Consider the following 20,856-nt stretch of genomic DNA (forward strand, 5'->3'; position numbering starts at 1 on the left):
CAAGGTTCAAGTAAATATAAACATGTAGGTACATGGTAGAGTACCTTATTCACAGTTATTGATTGCTGCTGTTTTTGATTTTTCTTACTGGGGCTAAATAGAAAACAGGATATGATCTTTGGCTTTTAAAGGCTTTCAGCTTTGGCATTTAAAACATTTATTATTATTATTAATGTTTTTTATTCTTTTTAAAAATAGAGAGAGTCTCACTATGTTCCCCAGGCTACTCTCAAACTCCTGGGCTCAAGTGATCCTCCTCCCTTGGCCTCCCAAAGTGCTAAGATTACAGGTGTGAGCTACTGTGCCTGACCTAAAATCTCTATAAAAGTTTTTTTTTTCTGCTGCTAATATTGAGCTCTCACACCATTTACTAGCTCTGATTTTCCAGCAAAAGATATTTGCTTTACTTCTGACCATTCTCAGTCAATCCCTGAGATTTCTCTATGAGGAGAGCTTTACTTCTGATCTAATCTTTCTCTGCTTCAAGCCTCTGCAACTTCATATTAGATAATAGCAGGCTCCCAGCTAATCCTTAGACACACAATCAACTTCTCCTCCTCTTCTCTCACATGCTTTTTCCAGCTCCTTAATGAGAGCTGGAAAATCTATTCTGCCCTTTCCCCTCAATCTTTTTTTCCTAGACAGTTTTGTTTTGTTTTGTTTTTGAGTTGGAGTCTTGGTCTGTTGCCCAGGCTGGAGTGCAGTGGCAAGATCTTGACTCACTGCAACCTCCTCCTCCTGGGTTCGAGTGATTCTCCTGCTTCAGCCTCCCAAGTAGGTGGTACTACAGGCGTGTGCCACCACACCCAACTAATTTTTGTATTTTTAGTAGAGATGAGATTTCACTATGTTGGCCAGGCTGGTCTCGAACTCCTGACCTCAGGTGATCCACCTACCTCGGCCTCCCAAAGTGCTGGGATTACAGGAGTGAGCCACTGCGCTTGGCCTTTCCCAGACATTTAAAAGAAATAAAGAACAAAAAAGAAATGAAAAAGAAGCTTATAAAGCAAATATCATGCAGGAGTTTCCTTATAGTTATGATCACCCTGTATAGTAGGTCACTTGGTATTGAGTGCCCACTGTTTTCAGTGACATCCGGTATGTTACTCTTGTTTATGGGTTCCAACACCTCCTATTCCAAGAGACAAACATTCGTTCTGTTCAAAACTTTATATCTCATACCAGTGGGGTATTCTGCCAACACATGTTTAGGTAATTGGTATTGCACTTTATTATTACCATAATTAGATATCTTCCCAATGGGAGGGAATGTAGTTTTCATTTTCTGTGAGAACTCATATGCAGGCAGATGTGTTTTGCTGGGAGTTGGGAGTGGGGCAAGAAACCAAACCTGGAAAACTGTTGATCCCACGGGGTGGTAAGAGATATACCTCTGCTATGCCACCTGCTGCCTTGTGGTTCTGAATGGGTTTTGTTGTTGTTGTTGTTGTTATTTTTCCCTTTAAAAATTATAAAAGCAATCTATCAGCCCCCTAAAAAAGTTTTGAAAAAATAACCCAACAGTAATTCCACTACTCTGCGTAATCATTTTCATTTTTTAAAAAATCTTGGCTCAAATGCACGCGTAGTTTTACATTGTTATAGTCTGACAACATTTTTGTATTAGTCTTTTTAAACTTGACGTTATAAATAATTTTCCTTGTTGCTATATAGATTTCATAATGAGAATTTTTATTATTTATTTATTTATTTTGAGATGGAGTTGCTCACTCTGTTGCTCAGGCTGGGGGCAGTGGTGCGATCTCTACTCATGGCAACCTCCACCTCCTGGGATCAAGTGATTCTCCTGCCTCAGCCTCCGGAGTAGCTGGGATTACAGGCGCCCACCACCACGCCTGGCTGATTTTTGTATTTTTAGTAGAGACGGGGTTTCATCATGTTGGCCAGGCTGGTCTTGAACTCCTGACCTCAAGCTATCCACTCACCTTGGCCTTCCAAAGTGCTGGGATTATAGGCAAGAGCCACCGCGACGGGCCCATAATGAGAATTTTTAATGACTGCGTTATAGTCTATCAAGTATTTTTTTTTTTTTTTGGTCTTAGACATTTAAATTATTTTTGTGTGTATGTCTCCCTTTTGTGCTTTTTAAATAATGCTGTAACATATACTTTTGCATATAGTTTTTGAGAATTTTTGTTCTTAGGATAAATTTCTGGAAGTGGGGTTCCTGGACCTAAAGTTTGCCACTTTTCTGGTTCTATGAAGCTACCATACTGCTTTCTGAAAGAATTGTGCCAATCTGCATCCAGAAAGGTTTTCAACATAAATGTGACATAAGAAACACTTAAGCCAGTAAAGGCCCTGGAATGCTGAAGCAGATGCAGGACTTAAAGGGAGATGGTGAGGTTTTTCTTCTCCCTCCAGCAGGTTTGAGCCAGACAGTTTCATGTTTCATCTGAAGTGTGAGTTTTATAAGAATTTCCTAATGAAAGGTCTCTCTAGGGCCTTGTGTTTCCTCTGTTGCAGTAGTTCTGTAGCTCTGCTTCCCCAGATCATGAAGGAGACAGGTGCATGAAGTTAAGATAGAATTATTATCCTATTCTTTGTATATTAAGTCAAAATAGAATTTAGGCTTCCCCCAAACTGTCACTTGGCCAATTTGATAACTGTTGGTACTTTGCAAGTCACCCTGTTCCTCAGGTTTAATGGAGGAGCATTCACCGACTGATAACAGTTTTAGGGTGAAAAGGAATCAAGTGTGTCTGCTGAACAGAGAAAAAATATCTAGGGATGATATAATTTTCTAGAGTTTATTCATGAGACAACACAAATAGCAAATCATTTTGGATTTGATTGAATTTATGCAGGAAGAAACCCCAAAGTTATATAAAGTTAGTGAGTAATTACTAAGAGTAAATTAGCAGAAGTTATAGCCAGGTTTCATGTATTAATCAGTAGTTTTCTAAAGGCTGGAAGTGCTGAGTGGCTTTTTGCTAGTGCACATGATCGTGGAGGGATGATATTCCCTGAGAAGCTGAGGGAGTATGGTAGGAGTATACTCTCTGTGGCTTTGTAATAACCAGCCACCAATTTCCAGGTACTGAGGTTTAAGATCATCCAGGCAGGCTTGTTGCTACATCTCACTACTCTTTCCATCTTTGCCCCCACCTCTCCAGCATTTTAGAAACCTGTTGGGGTAAAACTGAGGTGTGTGGCTTCCTGTCATAGTATGTGGGGTTCTGCATGGGTGTGCTGGCTGTGTGTGAATTAGTTTGATGGGTGTGTAGTGAAGATGGTCCAGTGGGACCCTGGTGGTCACTGATTCTGTTTTCTCTTTCTGTTACAGCCCTTGCCAGCATCCAGCCATGGGGGATATGAAAACCCCAGATTTTGATGACCTTCTGGCTGCCTTTGACATCCCAGACCCCACCAGCCTTGATGCCAAGGAGGCCATCCAGACACCCAGTGAGGAGAATGAGAGTCCCCTCAAACCTCCAGGCATATGTATGGATGAAAGTGTGTCCTTGTCTCACTCAGGATCAGCCCCCGATGTGCCGGCCGTGAGTGTCATTGTCAAGAACACCAGCCGCCAGGAGTCATTTGAAGCGGAGAAAGACCACATTACTCCCAGTCTCCTACACAATGGATTCCGGGGCTCAGATCTGCCTCCAGATCCCCACAACTGTGGGAAATTTGATTCTACTTTTATGAATGGAGACAGTGCCAGGAGTTTCCCTGGCAAACTGGAGCCTCCCAAGTCAGAGCCATTACCCACCTTCAACCAGTTCAGTCCAATCTCCAGCCCAGAACCTGAGGATCCCATCAAAGATAACGGATTTGGGATAAAGCCCAAACACTCTGACAGTTATTTCCCACCCCCTCTTGGGTGCGGGGCTGTGGGAGGCCCAGTCCTGGAGGCTCTGGCTAAGTTTCCGGTTCCAGAGCTGCATATGTTTGATCATTTTTGTAAGAAAGAACCCAAGCCAGAACCCCTGCCCTTGGGGAGCCAGCAGGAACACGAACAAAGTGGGCAGAACACAGTGGAACCTCACAAGGATCCGGATGCCACTCGATTCTTCGGGGAAGCTTTGGAGTTCAACAGCCATCCTAGCAACAGTATTGGAGAGTCCAAGGGGCTTGCCCGGGAGCTTGGTACCTGCTCATCAGTCCCCCCTAGGCAGCGTCTAAAGCCAGCTCATTCCAAGCTGTCGTCTTGTGTGGCAGCCTTGGTGGCCTTGCAGGCCAAAAGAGTGGCTAGTGTCACTAAGGAGGATCAGCCTGGCCACACAAAGGATCTCTCAGGGCCCACTAAAGAGAGTTCTAAAGGTAGCCCCAAAATGCCCAAGTCACCAAAGAGTCCCCGGAGCCCTCTGGAGGCCACTAGGAAAAGTATCAAGCCATCGGACAGCCCTCGTAGCATCTGCAGTGACAGCAGCAGCAAAGGCTCACCGTCTGTGGCTGCCAGCTCCCCACCAGCAATTCCCAAAGTGAGAATCAAAACCATTAAGACATCATCAGGGGAAATCAAACGGACTGTCACAAGGATCCTGCCAGATCCTGATGATCCAAGTAAGTCCCCTGTTGGGTCACCTCTAGAGAGCGCCATTGCAGAGGCCCCCAGCGAGATGCCAGGGGATGAGGTGCCTGTGGAAGAGCACTTTCCTGAGGCAGGCACAAATTCAGGGAGCCCCCAGGGGGCCAGGAAAGGGGACGAGAGCATGACAAAGGCCAGTGACTCGTCATCTCCCAGCTGCAGTTCTGGGCCCCGGGTCCCAAAGGGGGCTGCCCCAGGCTCACAGACAGGCAAGAAGCAACAGAGCACAGCACTGCAGGCATCCACCCTGGCCCCTGCCAACCTCCTGCCCAAAGCCGTGCACTTGGCCAACCTGAACCTCGTCCCCCACAGTGTTGCTGCATCAGTGACAGCCAAGTCTTCAGTGCAAAGACGGAGCCAGCCACAGCTTACACAAATGTCGGTGCCCCTGGTCCACCAGGTGAAAAAGGCTGCCCCACTGATTGTAGAGGTCTTCAACAAGGTCCTCCACAGCTCCAACCCCGTGCCCCTCTATGCGCCAAATCTCAGCCCGCCTGCGGACAGCAGGATCCACGTGCCGGCCAGTGGGTACTGCTGCCTGGAGTGTGGAGACGCATTTGCCTTAGAGAAGAGCCTGAGCCAGCACTATGGCCGGCGGAGCGTCCACATTGAGGTACTGTGCACACTGTGCTCCAAGACACTGCTCTTCTTCAACAAGTGCAGCCTGCTCCGGCATGCCCGTGACCACAAGAGCAAGGGGCTCGTCATGCAGTGTTCCCAGCTGCTGGTGAAGCCTATCTCTGCGGACCAAATGTTCGTGTCAGCCCCTGTGAACTCCACGGCACCAGCAGCCCCAGCCCCTTCATCCTCTCCCAAACATGGCCTCACTTCGGGCAGTGCCAGTCCCCCTCCTCCAGCCTTGCCACTCTACCCAGACCCTGTGAGGCTCATCCGGTACTCAATCAAGTGTCTTGAATGTCACAAGCAGATGCGGGACTACATGGTCCTGGCTGCACATTTCCAGAGGACAACAGAGGAGACAGAGGGGCTGGTAAGCAGACCCTCACTGTTACGGGTATTGGGCCCCTGGCTCACACAGGTTCCATGACTGGGCATGGAGAGGAAAGCTCATTGATATGGGGGCAGTGGTGGAATCTTATGAGTCTTAGAAGAGGACGTCTGCCTGAATATTTAGTGTTTGGTGTTTGTTGGAAAAGGTGTCCTGCCCATACTGAGGTGAGACCCTAATTTAGCAAGTGTATTTACGGACATGTCCCGTGTTCCACTCAACTTCCCCTCAAAGGGTCTGTCAAGGCCCAGTGTCAGGCCCGAGATAGGTCTTTACTGGATGATCTCCCTCTGGTCTCTGGCAGGTGTCAGCACAGTCTTAGCATGTGACCAAGGAACTTGGGGACAGAGATAGGTGAGTCACTGCCCCTGCACCTCAGTCTGTTCTAAGAACTTTGTCTTTTTTTTTTTTTTTTTTTTTTTTTTTTTTTTGAGACGGAGTCTCGCTCTGTCACCCAGGCTGGAGTGCACTGGTGGGATCTCAGTTCACTACAACCTCTGCCTCCGGGGTTCAAGTGATTCTTATGCCTCAGCCTCCCAAGTAGCTAGGACTCCAGGCATGTGTCACCACGCCTAGCTAATTTTTGTATTTTTAGTAGAGACAGGGTTTCACCATGTTGCCCAGGCTGTTCTTGAACTCCTGGCTTCAAGTGATGTGCCCACCTCAGCCTCCCAGAGTGCTGGGATTACAGGCGTGAGCCACTGTCCCCAGCCAAAGAACTGTGTCTTTAATAAGTTGTTGTTCTGCCTTGCAGTGACACAGCTGTTCTTGCAGAGTCCTTTTGTGGAAACTGCAGTAGGGCCAATGGCAGGGCTGGGATAGAAGGAAGGAGAGTGGACAGACATGTGGGGCCTGTGGCAGAGGTTTATGGAGCCTCCTTCTTTCAACTGCGTTCTCACCACTCCAGGAAAGCAACTGTGCTTGTCTGCTTGTTTTGATTCTTGGTTATGCTTGAAGAGATTCATTTAAAAAAAAAAAAAGCCTTCTGCGCTGAGAATACCCTTTGGCACCTTCTGTGTCTGTGTTATGTGTTAGTGGTTTCTCTGAAGAAAGAGGCCTCCAGAAGGTGGTTCTCTTCATGACATAGCCAGACCCACCCCTCATGGTGCTTCCCTAAGCTGGTGCTACAGAGGCCTGGGAGGAAAGTAAAACAGCTCTTTTTGCTTCAGTTCAGCCAGGGGTCTGTGCATGTGTTGGTAGCTGTTGAGCTTTGCATGTGTTCCCTGAGTGCCCACTGTGCACGGGCTGGGGGTCTATGCCAACCAGGGGATGCCGGCAGAAGGGAGTCTCACCTTCAGGAGCTTACAGTGGCCTAGCAAGGGCAGTGGTCACCACCCAGACAGCTACAGTATATGGCCAACTGAAAGTGGGGCTAAACCAAGGTTATAAACTTAGTTGCGCAGAGTGCCCCAGATGGACTAATTCACGATGACTCCATGCATAACGAAGATGCTGCATGGAGGTGACATTTAAGTTCGGCTTGCAAGGATGAGTTTGGAGGAGTAGGAGGGGCAAGGGTGTTTTGAGTATAGGGAGCAAAGTAATATGAGAGTGCAGAGTGGGTTTGAAGAACAGGACGTTGTTATGCATGAGGCTGGTCTTGGAAATATTAGGGTAGAGGTCAGAGGTTGAGTTTGGCGGGCCTGTAGGGCTTCTGCAGAGGACTCAGCCCCGCAAAGGGGCCAGAAGGTGCTATAGGATCCCACTGTGGCCTCTTATCTCCTCCTGCTCTGTTTCAGTTTGCATTTTTCTTCTGATGCGTCAGATGGGGTGTGGGCACTCTGGGTCTCTTCCCCTGGGGCTTCAGTGTTCTTGCTGCCCCAGCATGGTTGAGTTGGGCCAGGTTTACTTTATCTGAGTCAAGGGGCCATGAGGAGGACCCTTGGCAGTGGAGGTCTGATGCCTGGGCCTGGGATTTTTTCACACTGGTCCTTACGTATCTTTTTTTTTGTGTGTGTGAGATGGAGTCTTGCTTTGTTGCCCAGGATGGAGTAAAGTGGTGCGATCTCGGCCCACTGCAGCCACTGCCTCCTGGGTTCAAGTGATTCTCCTGCCTCAGCTTCCTGAGTAGCTGGGACTACAGGTGTGCGCCACCATGCCTGGCTAATTTTTGTATTTTTAGTAGAGAAGGAGTTTTGCCATGTTTGCCCAGGCTGGTCTTGAACTTCGGACCTCAAGTGATCCACCTGCCTCGGCCTCCCAAAGTGCTGGGATTACAGGCATGAGCCATCACACCCGCCTCCTTGTGCATCTTCTAAAATTTGAGTAGGCAGAGGTCTGGGTGTAGGATCCCAGGCTGGCATGGCACCTTTCTCATCTTACATCCTCTCTGTGTCATTCTGCCCTAGTGGGAGCTGGAGAAGAGCACCCGCCGACAGGAAGGGAAGGAGTGCACGGAAGGCTATCAGGCCTCTCTCAGCCAGCTCCAAATCCCTCACAAAATCTCATGCCACTCATTGTGGCTTCTGAGTCTCAGGGAAAGGGGGAGCCCTGAGCTATGGGATTAAAAACTAGGCTTGATGGCTGCTGGGCTTGGGTTTTCCACAGGACAGTATCTAGCTTCAGCCCATGTGTCCAGGGCAGGGGGTGGACAGATAGGTTGGGCTCCACACCACAGCAGGGACTGCGGGAACAGCATCGGTTTGGGCTTTCCATCTTCTTCCTGGGAGTCTGCCCCTGAATGGAGCATGCCTCCCTCTGCAGTGACCCAGGGAGTCTTTCATCCTTCCTCTTGCTTTCCAAGCCACACTGTTGGGGCAGGATGTCAGCCAGATGGATATTGTCATTTCACCCAACACAATTAATAACAGTCCCTTAGTATTACCTACTACAAGTTCATATTCAGATTTTTCCAGTTATGTCAAAAAATGTCTTTTTACAGTTGGGATTATTTTGAGTCAGGATCTGAACATGGGGCTACACATCACGTTTGTTTACGTTTCATAAATATCTCAGTCTGTAACAGTACCTCTTCCCACTCCATCCTAGTAGACACCCTCTTTTCATGCCATTGACTTGTTGAAGAAATTGGGTCATGTGTTCTGAGCATTTTCCAGAACAATTCTGGGTTTAACTGATTGCTTCCTAAGTTTTCCAGAACTTTGAGTTTTACTGATTACTTCCTCATGCAGGGAATTTTTTCCTCCATATCCCATATTTTTTCCTGTAGACTGGAAGTAAGCAATAGACTTGATTAGATTCAGGTCAGTTTTGATGGAGGGTGGAGGTGGAGGGTGCTGCGTTCTTCCTGTTTCATAACTTAAGGAGGCACAAAGTGCCTGATTGTCTCACTTTTAATGATGCTGAATTAATGATAGTGAATTTAGGTGATAATATTCTGATCCCTTCATTGTAAAGCTCCCCACCTTTTACCTAATTATCCATCAGTAATCACTGCTTGAGTCTAATTTTATTGAGTTTCAAAGGATATTTTTCTAATTCTATTGTTTCTTTCTCATTTATTAGCTAGAATTCTGTATAAAGTATATTTTTTGCTTCCGTGAGGGCTATTTGGTTGCTCTGAAATACAGTTTACGTTGGAAAATGGGATAGTTAATTTGTTTCTTTTAATTAACAGTTCTCAGAGTTGTGAGTTGATACCCTGACAATCTCAATTGGTGTTCTAAGAGTCCCTCTTCTATTTTTTAAAAATTGTGGTAAAATACACGTAATGTAAAATTTCCCATCACAATCATTTTGATGTGTACAGTTCAGTAGTGTTAATGTTAAGTATATTCACATTGTTGTGAAACCAGTCTCCAGAACTCTTCATGTTGCAAAACTGAAACCCTGTACTCATTTTAAAAAAGAAACAAACAAGCAAAAAACAATTCCCATTTATCTTCCTCCTCCCAAGCCCTGGCAACCACCCTTATGTTTTCTGTCTCTAGGAGTTTGACTATTCTAGGTATCTCATACAAGTGGAATCACACAGCATTTATCTTTTTGTGACTGGCTTTTCCATTTAGCATGTCCTCAAGATTCATTTATGTTGTAGCATATGTCAGAATCTCCTTCTTTTTTGGCCGGGCATGGTGGCTCACACTTGTAAGCCCAGCACTTTGGGTGGCTGAGGTGGGTGGATCATGTGAGGTCACGAGTTCGAGACCAGCCTGGCCAACATGGTGAAACCCTGTCTCTATTTAAAAAAAAAAAAAAAAACAGAAAACTAAAAAACAAAAATTAGCCAGGTGGTAGTGGTGCGTGCCTATAATCCCAGCTACTCAGGAGGCTGAGGCAGGAGAATTGCTTGAGCCTGGGAGGTGGAGGCTGCGGTGAGCCAAGATCATGCCACTGCGCTCTAGTCTGGGCATCAGAGACCCTGTCTCAAAAAAAAAAAAAAGTCCCTTCTTTTTTTTTTAAGGCTGAATAATATTCCATTGTGTGTACATACCACATTTTATTTATCCTTTCATCCATTGATGGATACTTGGGTTATTTCCACTTCTTAGCTATTGTGAATAATGTTGCTATGAACATAAGCATAAAAGTGTATCTCTTTGAGACCTTGCTTTTAAGTCTTTTTGGTACACACCCAGAAGTGGCATTGCTGGATCATATGGTACTTCTGTGTTTAATTTTCTGAGATACCACTGTACTATTTTCCATAGTAGATGCACCATTTTATATTCCCACCAACAGTGCCCAAGTGTTCCAGTTTCTCCATATCCTCACCAGCACTTATTTTCTGTTCTTTCAAATAGTAGCCATCCTAGTGGGTTTGAGGTGACCTCCTCTATTAGTTTAAATGTTGTCATGGCTCACTGATTTTTATATATTCAGTATATTTACATATTCAGTCATTCTTTTTTAATGCTCATGTTATCCTGTCTTTGGTCAGTGGCAAGCCCCTTCGAGCTGGCTTCTATATCCCTCTAGTCAGCTCCTCTGACCCCACATCAGTGGCCCCCTCTGTGAGTAGGACAGGTGTCCCCTTTACTAAGAAGTTAAGAAGGGCCTTTCCAGCATGCAGGCACCAGTGAAGTCTTTTACTTTTTCCCTCTGGGCTGGCTGCTTGTCAGAGCTCTGTCCATCAGAGTGCAATTAGTCTGGTTGTAGTACTTGTACTTCCCCTGGTTTTCTCCTGGGGCTGGGAACAAAGGAGCTGCTACCTAATCTGCCCTTGTCTGTGGGTATATTTGCTTAGCTGTGGCTCAGGGAACCCCCCACCCATCCCACCCCCCAACCCCCACCTCCGCAACTCTCCTAACCCGCAGAGTGGGCAAACAGGGCTAGAGCAATGGAAACTGACAAGACCACTCAGTCAGTCTTTTTTGAGAGCCTTCTGAGTACCAATCAGGGTGGTCTCAGATCCACTTTGGAAGTCACTGATCCACCTGACTAGAGGTGCTGAGCAGGTCTCTACCAGGCCAATGTTGAGGGTAGATGGCAAGAACTGCCTCTGCTGAGCTGTGACAGAGACCCTGGTGGGTCTAGCAGTGCAGTGAGGTCTTAGAATTCAAGATGTGCTTTAGGCCTCTGCAAAGGAAAAGCTGGTCCTCTGCTGAGCCACAGGAAAGAAACACAGTCCTGGGGCGGAACTGGTCTTTGAGAGAATAGGGTCAGGTCTGTCTCTGATTAATAGGGTGTCAGATAAAGCTTGCTTGGGTATCAGTATCAGCACTCGAAATGAGGTCTAGGGGTGTCAGAAGTGTCCAGGAGAGTTGGAAGAGAGAGTGGTTGGGGGAAGGGGTTATTCTGACCCATGTGCTAGAAAACCAGACAGCCCCGATTGGAGAGCCACAGGCCTATGGCCCCTGCATGATCTGCTTTCTTGGTGTTCTTTCCTAGACCTGCCAGGTATGCCAGATGCTGCTGCCCAACCAGTGCAGTTTCTGTGCCCACCAGCGGATTCATGCACACAAGTCCCCCTACTGCTGCCCGGAGTGTGGGGTCCTCTGCCGCTCTGCCTACTTCCAGACCCATGTAAAGGAGAATTGCCTGCACTATGCCCGCAAGGTGGGCTACAGGTGGGTGCTGCCTGGCTTGCTGTCCTGGTATTGCCCAATGGCTGGTCCTTTTCCTAAGCCAGAACTCATTTCAGATAGTTTTGGTCTTAAGAGGCTTGGGTTCCAGTCTAACAGGACAAGAGCATTGGATGGTATGTGGACAGACATTTTTTATTTGGTAGCAGACAGGAAGAGCAAGAGAGAGAAGAATAAGGAGTTTTAAAAACTTAAATATTAAAAAATTAGCTTTGAAGTTTTGGGGAGATTAGACATATAATACTTTGTCTATTTGGTTTTAAAACGTATGTAAGTTTAATTTGCTCACCAAGTTATGTTTGGCACATTAAATGTAAAGTGCTGTTTCAATAATGAATGTACTAATTACAGTACTTGGAAATGTTTGCAGGTTTTAACAAATGGGGCTGCAAGATGCCAAACTCAAAGGGCTTCAGTATCTTTCTTTTTGTTAATTTTTGTCAGTTTGTGGCAAAATGGGCAAAACCTGAGACTGGAAAAAAGGATCAGCCTCTTGGTAAAACCAAGAAAACTCTTATTTTCAATGGAATTTCCTCCTTTGTATCAAATATAAGCAATAAGTCATTTTCAGGGAAAAGATCAAAGTGAGGGAAAAAACTTCCGTCTAGAACTCATTGATCTGTAATTTGTTTTCTGCTCTTTGGCATTAAATTTTTTTTTGGTTTTAGTTCATTTGACTTTTTTGTGTGTACTTATTACTGTCTTTAGCATTGTGTTAGACACTCAGGATACAAAAATGATTAAGACACAGCCCTTGCCCTGGTAGGTTACAAACATAAGAACATGGGTAATTATAACTCAGAGTGCTAAGTCCCACAATAGAGAAATGGTCAGGAAAGCTTCCTAAAGGAGATATTAGGAGATTTTCAGACAAAAGAAGGGGAAACCATACCTGGCAAGGGCCTGACCAGGAATAACAGCATACACAAAAGAGGTGTCAGGAATGATGAGTATGGTTGTATAGAGGAATGTCAGGATGAATTGTGGGAGTGGGGAGAAATGAGACTAGGGAGTTGGCAGAGGTCAGACCATGCAAGACCTTGTATTTCTTGGCAGACATTTGGACTTTATCCAATGGACAGTGAGGAGCTACAGAAATATTTGCAGCAGGGGAGTGATTTGGCTAGTATATTTTAGGAAGATCATTCTGGGAAGCGAACACATATATTAGTGAGGAGAGAGACTGAAGACTTCTTGAAAGGCAAGTATGATGGTCCTGATGAGATGCTGAGGGCTTCACTGAGGGCATGATCGTGGGAATGGAGAGAAGGTAGATTTGAGAGGGGTTTAGGAAGAAGCATCAAGATTTGACAATAGCTTTTATATGGAATGAGGGATGAGGAGTTTGGCAGAGGCAAGGCTAGGCCATGCAAGACCTTATATTTCTTGGCGGGCATTTGGACATTTTCCAGCGGACATTGAGGAGCTACAGAAGGATTTGCAGCAGGGCAGTAATCTGGCTAGTATGTTTTAGAAAGATCATTCTGGGAAGCTAACACGTATATTAAAGTTTTTCAATGACTCCCACATTTCTGTCTTGGGGTAAACATTTTATTTGTATATTTTTTTGAGACAGTGTCTCACTGTCACCCAGGCTGGAGGGCAGTGGTGTGATCGTGGCTCACTGCAGCCTTGACCTTCCGAGCTCAGGTGATCCTCCCGTCTCGGCCTCCCAGGTAGCTGGGACTACAGGCACGCACCGCCATGCCTGGCTAACTTTTTGTGCTTTTTGTAGAGACAGGGTTTCACCATGTTGCCCAGGCTGGTCACATAACTCCTGGGCTCAAGTGATCCTCCCACCTCAACTCCCCGAAGTGTTGGGATTACAGGCGTGAGCCACCGTGCCTGGCGTTATAAACATTTAAAAATTTAGACTGATTTCTTTTTCATCTTATGGAGGATGGAATATCTAAAGTACATTAAAAACAAGACAAACCTAAGACAGGATTATACAAAGCACTTACCACCAAGTTGCTGAAGAGCATTGCTTGGCAGCATCCCAGGCTACATTTTAAACCAAACATCTGAATATGTTTTTACAGTATCCTGTAACACTTAAAAATACCTTTCTAGCCTTGATTTAAGTGTATGCTGCTTGTTCTAAGATCAAATCCAATCCAATAGTAATACAATCAACACTTAAATATTTATCTTTGAATCTTGAATCCAAGAAAATTTTTTTTTTTTTTTTTTTTAAAGATGGAGTCTCGCTGTGTCACCCAGGCTGGAGTGCAGTGGCAGCATCTTGGCTTACTGCAATCTCCGCCTCTCGAGTTCAAGCAATTCTCCTGCCTCAGCTTCCTGAGTAGCTGGGATTATAGGCATGTGCCACCACGCTTGGCTAATTTTTGTATTTTTAGTAGAGATGGGGTTTCACCATGATGGCCAGGCTGGTCTCAAACTCCTGACCTCAGGTGATCCACCTGGCTTGGCCTCCCAAAGTGCTGGGACTACAGGCATGAGCCACTGCACCTGGCCCAAGAAATGTTTAATTGTATGGATGGATTAATACTTTTCGTTTTTAATTACATATTTTCTTATGTACAAGTAAAAAGAAATGTCTCAAAAGCAGTTCAGTTTGTCAAACCTTTTTGTAAGGAATGCCAGACCAAATGAATTGTGACTCAGCGAAAGGGATTACTGAAGATAGCGATATTAAAATTTTCAGTGATCTGCGGTTGAAGTCAGAAGACATACACAACACTACAGTGTTCATAACAGAGTTGTGCAATCACTACAAACAATTTTAGAGCATTTTTACTATCCAAGAAGAAACCTCATATCCACCACTTCTTTCTTCCCCCCTAGCCCTAGGCAATCGCTAATTTACTTTCTGTCTCACAGCTGTTCTGGACATGTCATATAAGTGGAATTATGTAATATTATTAGCATATTTGCAAGGTTCATCCATGTTGTAGCATATATCAGTATTTCATTCCTTATTATGGCTGAGATTCCATTGCGGGGATATACCATGTTTTGTTTATCCATTTGTCAGCTGATGGACCTTTGGGTTGGTTCCCCCTTTTGGCTTCATGAATAATGAATAATATGAATAATGCTGCTGAAGAACATTCATGTACAAGTTATCATGTGGACATGTTTTCAGTTGCTTTGGATACCTGGGAGTAGAATAGCTGGGTCAAATAGTAACTCTGTAGGGAGGGGAACATCACACACTGGGGCCTGTCAGCGGGTGGGGGGCTAGGGGAGGGATAGCATTAGGAGAAATACCTAATGTAGAAGATGGGTTGATGGGTGCAGCAAACCACCATGGCACGTGTATACCTATGTAACAAACCTGCACATTCTGCACATGTATCCCCGAACTTAAAATATAATTTTAAAAGAGGAAAAAAAATAGTAACTCTGATTAACTTTTTGAGAAACTGTCAGACTATTTTCCAAAGTGACTGCACCGTTTTTACATCCCCACCAGCAGTGTATCTAGGTTTTGATTTCTGTACACCCTTGCCAACACTTGTTATTGTCTTTTTGATTGTAACCATCCTTATGGGTGTGAAATGGTATCTTGTTTCCCTGATGGTTAACGGTGTTGATCATGTGCTTATTGGACTCCATCTTTTTTTTGTTTTTGAGACAGTCTTACTCTGTTGACCAGGCTGGAGTGCAGTGGCGCTATCTCAGCTCACTGCAACCTCCGCCACCCCGGGTTCAAGCACTTCTCCCGCCTCAGCCTCCTGAATAGCTGGGATTACAGACGCCCACCACCATTCCTGGCTAATTTTTGTATTTTTAGTAGAGACAGGGTTTCACCATTTTGGTCAGGCTGGTCTTGAACTCCTGACCTCAGGTGATCCACCGACCTCAGCCTCCCAAAGTGCTGGGATTACAGACGTGAGCCACTGCTCCCGGCCTGGACTCCATCTTCTTTGGAGAAATGTCTATTCAGATAATTTGCCCACTTCTGAATTGGGTTATTTGACATCTTATAATTGAGTTGTAAGAGTTTTTTATATCTTCTGAATACAAGTTACTTGTCAGATTTGCAAATATTTTCTCCCATTCTGTGGATGTTAATTTTTTTAGTAAATTCTCAAGATACCTATGTTCCATTTTATTGAACTCTACTACAGAGTTTTACAATATTATTTTATGTTTTGTATTATTTTTGCTTTTACTTGATGATAATGTAAAAAGCCTATATATGGTTATTTATATAATATATAAGTATATATAATTTATATGTATTTTATGTAAAATATGCATACACATATATTTCAGAATTTCATAAATTATTCTGTTCTTTGTTAATAATTTGGAGAGTGGCTAATGATGTCATAAGGATGCAAGTTTAGACTGTTTTAATGTTATTTTCTTATTTGTGATTATTAACAAAGTTAAATATGTTGTTTATTATCTTTTCTAAAACTACATATTTCACAACATATGATTCCATAATTGTCTATCTCGTCTTAAAAAACTGTGGTCAAGTGCAGTGTCATATGGTTGGCACTCTTTTCTGCATACTTTCTCATCAACTTGTAAACACCATTGGATTCAGTCCTTCATTGAGGGTACTTTGCATGTGTTCTTACTTTCAATGAGGTTTCTCAAAGAAATGTCTACCAGCTACATAGAAGGAATTTTCAGTAGCATTCGAAAAGAATATATTTCTACTGTTTCTGCAGGAGTTTGGTCAAATGGCACAAATAAAGCCACTTAAGAGATTCTTTACACATATGAGATGTACTTGGCCACTTTGGATGAATGTGGAATTATGTGCTTTTTTCTCCTCATAATACTTTGTAGTGTGGAAATACTTCTGTGTTCTAGAAGTTGGTTTCACTCTTCTGTTTAGCAGGAGGGAAAGGAAAATTAAGTAAGTAGCTTGTATAGAAACCCTAATTTAAAGCATATACAAATTTAGTAATGAATGCTCTGTGGAGTTCATCACAAAAAGCTTTCTGGTTCCATGGGCTGCTCTTCATTGCTAATTAAATTTTCGAAGGTGATTCTCTACCCCTCCCTTCCAATACACACAAGAAAGAAAAAAGATTGTTCAGGATTCTGTGGGGATTTATGTGGACTGTGAAAATGTATCACGCCTGTAATCCCAGCAATTTGGGAGGCCGAGTCAGTGGATCACCTGAGGTCAGGAGTTCAAGACCAGCGTGGCCAACATGGTGAAACCCCGTCTCTACTAAAAATACAAAAGTAAGCCGGGTGTGGTTGCAGGCACCTGTAATCCCAGCTACTTGGGAGGCTGAGACAGGAGAATCGCTTGAACCCAGGAGGTGGAGGTTGCAGTGAGCCAAGATTGCACCACTGCACTCCAATCTGGGTGACAAAGCAAGACTCTGTCTCAAAAAAAAAAAAAAAAAAAAATATATATATATATATATATAGTAAAATGAAGGGTAACATTCAGGAGTCAAATAATTCTTAAATGAAGGCACGCCTTTTGTTTTAGCAAAGCGCCTGCCTCTCTTTAGTGCCTATGGGGATGTCAATAATATGAGAGCAGACAGTATTGCAACAAAAGGAAGATAAAAAGGAAGAGCAGAGAGGGAAAAGATGTTTTGTCATGTAGGGGAGACCTGTGTGTGTTCATGGGCAGGAGGAAAGACTGAACACAGGAGAGGGACTAGTAATCTTATGGATGCAGGTTGGCATGGAGGAAGGTCATATTATTCTCCGATATCGATAAAAGGAAAGGCAGTATTTATAGAGAGATGTGAAGTTGAAACAAGTTCCATACGGCCTCAATTTCAGAAAAATGGTTTAAGACAATTGTTTATCTTATTTATGCATTGTAAAAAAAAAATCCACCAAATAAACTCAGAAAATACAAATTGGTAGGGAGAAAGAAAAATGAAAAGTTATCCCCATAGTTCCACCAGGAAGACATCACAGCACTTTTGAGCTGCATGGTCCAGTAGAGTATAGTATAGTACCAGCCATTTGTGGCTACCGGGTGCTTGAAATGTGGCCAGTGCAACTAAGGAACTGAATTTTTATTTTTATTTTTTTGTTATTTAAATAGCCACATGGTCACATGAACAGTGGAGCTTCCCCCGCTCCCCGCCAAGAGACAGGTTCTCACTCTGTCACCCAGGCTGTGTCCTTCATCACAGCAAGTTCCACTGGACAACACTATAGAGTATTTCTTCCTGGGCTTTAAGGGTTTTTTTAATGTAGTTGTTGTTTTGGTGACCATAGCATTGCCTGACTGTATGTTTTGTTAAGTGGTCATCCCTACTTACTCATACCAGCTTGTGGGAAGGCATGGGCTTTGTGCAACCTCCTTCGGAAATTCTTGGACTTCTACAGTTGCCTCACACTTAAATACTGTTTATGCCATTATTGAACCATTTTCTTCCCTCTCCACTTCCACCAACTTCTCTTAGGTAGGCTCAGGTTTTTGGTTTGCAGAATATCCTCTGGCCAGTGCAGGGAAGGTTGGGGTTTCTGCCTTCTGTACAGGGCGTAGCCTTGGGCTTGGGGGCCACTGTGTGGCCACATTGTGCTAGACTGTAGCAAGCAGACCCTCAGGACGTACTTGTCAAGGGTGGAAGTCCAAGTGATTGAGGGAGGGAGAAGGTGCCTGGATAGTTCTGTTCCTCTTCTCCATCCCTCCTCTTGCAGCACCACCTCTGGGTCCAGTACTCCCTATACTCCACCCACACTCACACTACCCCACTTCTGTCTAGGTGCATCCACTGTGGTGTTGTCCACCTGACCTTGGCCTTGCTGAAAAGCCACATCCAGGAGCGACACTGCCAGGTTTTCCACAAATGTGCATTCTGCCCCATGGCCTTCAAGACTGCCAGCAGCACTGCGGACCACAGTGCCACCCAGCACCCCACCCAGCCCCACAGACCCTCCCAGTGAGTGCAGCTCCAGGGCCAGCAGGCCCTGTGGAGCAGAGAGGAGTAGCCTGGGTGCTGTAGGGGGTGGCATAGGGATGGGTGAGGGAGCTGGGGTTAGTGGCAGAGGTGCCTGGGGTCGTACTAAGGATGTCCTGAGGCAGGGGAGCATCCACATTGGCTCAGGGTAGTGCTTTCCCAAACTTGACCCTGGTTCAGAGAGAGCAGAGAGGGGTGGAGGGGCTGCATGGTGCCTTGGCCACCTCACCCCCTGGGGCTTGTCTCATCAGGCTCATTTATAAGTGCTCCTGTGAAATGGTCTTCAACAAGAAGAGGCACATTCAGCAGCATTTTTACCAGAATGTCAGCAAGACGCAGGTGGGCGTCTTCAAGTGCCCTGAGTGCCCACTCTTGTTTGTGCAGAAGCCGGAGTTGATGCAACACGTCAAGGTGGGATGCCTTGCGGGAGGAGGCTGGGGAGGAGGGCACATGCCTCAGGCTGGGGGTCTGACTCTGTGCATCTTTCCCCTTGCCCAGTCAGTAATCGCTCTCCCCATCCCCAGAGCACCCACGGTGTTCCCCGAAATGTGGACGAGCTGTCAAGCCTCCAGTCTTCAGCGGACACATCCTCAAGTCGCCCTGGCTCTCGAGTTCCCACTGAGCCCCCAGCCACTAGTGTGGCTGCTCGGAGCAGCTCCCTGCCTTCTGGCCGCTGGGGTAGGCCTGAAGCCCACCGCAGGGTGGAAGCCAGGCCGCGGCTGAGGAACACTGGCTGGACCTGCCAGGAGTGCCAGGAGTGGGTTCCAGATCGGGAGAGCTATGTGTCCCACATGAAAAAGAGCCACGGTCGGGTAAGTGCAGCCACACAGTCATAATGCAGAGCCCAGTCCTCTGGACTTCCTTCTGTGAAGCCAGAACCCCTAGGGTTCCTGGTGCTTAGGGCAGGGTGGGTACCACAGATCTTGAGGTCTTCGGGAGTATCCTCCTTTCTGCCCATGGCATCTGAGAAGAAAAATGCACCCAGAACTATCTTACAGTTCTGATGCTTTGTGTGTTGCCACCTCCTTCCTTAGACATTGAAGCGGTACCCATGCCGGCAGTGTGAACAGTCCTTCCACACCCCCAACAGCCTGCGCAAACACATCCGCAACAACCATGACACAGTAAAGAAGGTCTACACCTGCGGGTGAGTCCCTGGGGATAGTAGTGAGGAGGCCTGAGGTTCAAAAGACTCTGTCCGTGGCACCACTGGGGCTTTTCTCTGCTGCAAGATCAGGTGTCTAAGACAAGAGACAAGTGATTTCCAACTGGAAGAAATTGCGGCTAAGTCAGAAATCAGGGGCAGGTCAAAAATCAGCTTCCAGAACCTGGTAGCTCCTGAGCCCTCTCTCGTCACTCTCTAGCCCAGGACTGCACAGCCCATCAGTCACGAAGCACCCTGAGGTTTAAGAGGAGGGATGGTGATGTGACCATGCACCCCTGGGGCCGAGAGGCTTCTGCACCATCTGCCTGTGCCTTGGGGTGTCCCCAGGCCCTTTCACTGTGACTACTAGCCTAGCACTTGGGTCTCTGGGTGGTGACATCAGGTAGTGTTCAGTGAGATTGTGGCTGAGTGCCAGGTGTCAAGAGTGCAAGTATTCTGACGTGCTATTGTCTGCTACCTTGGCTGGCCTGCTGGCTGGATCTCTCTGGGGTTCCCAGCACTAGCCAGCCCAGGAGTCTGCTCCAGACTCCCTCCTTCCTGGCCTTGGTGTGAATAGCACTGAGGGAGCCTGCGGCCCGGGCACTTACCTGACCTCTCCGCTGTGCTTCTGCAGGTACTGCACAGAGGACAGCCCCAGCTTTCCTCGACCCTCCCTTCTGGAGAGCCACATCAGCCTTATGCATGGCATCAGAAACCCTGATTTGAGCCAGACGTCCAAAGTCAAACCTCTGGGTGGACATTCCCCTCAGGTGAGTGTGGGCTCCCTGCCCATTGGAGCTGGCTGCTCAGTGAGGCTTGGAGCTGGAAGGGCATTAGGAAGGCTACTGTTGTGGCCATGGAACAACCAGAGTGACAGCTTCCCTCAATGTGGGTCACTCTCTAGTCCTGTGTGACCCGCCTGGCACTGGACACAAGTAGGGGATAAGGACAAAGACCCATAAGGTGGCCTGTCAGCCTTTTGTTACTGTTGCTTCCCTGTCACCATGGCCCCCTCTGTAGGGGTGTGCTGTGCTCTGTGGACATTGGTGCATTTTCACACATACCATTCTCTTTCTGCTTCACAGCAGTCCTGAGGCGGGAGCACACAGGACTACCTTGTCAGATGAGGATAATGATGTTTGACCAACTCACCCCCCAACCTTCTCGCTAGTTATAGGAAGAGCCAGGCCTAGAACCTTCTATCCTGGCCCCTTGCCCTATGACCTCATCCCTGTTCCATGCCCTATTCTGATTTCTGGTGAACTTTGGGCAGCCTGGTTTTTCCTCCTCACTCC

The 20,856-nt window shown here is 46.0% G+C and overlaps 1 protein-coding gene across 4 annotated transcripts in view; it reads left to right on the forward strand.

Moving 5' to 3' along the window:
- The window catches only part of ZNF592 (zinc finger protein 592), a 57,033-nt gene that overhangs the window by 30,711 nt on the left and 5,466 nt on the right, over positions 1-20,856 (forward strand). For all 4 annotated transcript variants that reach the window (XM_055362798.2, XM_063698796.1, XM_063698797.1 and 1 more), the window contains 7 exons: positions 3,308-5,546; positions 11,355-11,533; positions 18,223-18,399; positions 18,669-18,828; positions 18,942-19,229; positions 19,452-19,564; positions 20,196-20,331. In XM_055362798.2, coding sequence (XP_055218773.2) covers positions 3,327-5,546; positions 11,355-11,533; positions 18,223-18,399; positions 18,669-18,828; positions 18,942-19,229; positions 19,452-19,564; positions 20,196-20,331 — 3,273 coding nt within the window. In that variant the 5' untranslated portion in view covers positions 3,308-3,326. The remainder of the gene's footprint in view (positions 1-3,307; positions 5,547-11,354; positions 11,534-18,222; positions 18,400-18,668; positions 18,829-18,941; positions 19,230-19,451; positions 19,565-20,195; positions 20,332-20,856) is intronic.

This window comes from Gorilla gorilla, chromosome 16, assembly GCF_029281585.2.
Source record: "Gorilla gorilla gorilla isolate KB3781 chromosome 16, NHGRI_mGorGor1-v2.1_pri, whole genome shotgun sequence".
NCBI classification, from domain to species: domain Eukaryota; kingdom Metazoa; phylum Chordata; class Mammalia; order Primates; family Hominidae; genus Gorilla; species Gorilla gorilla.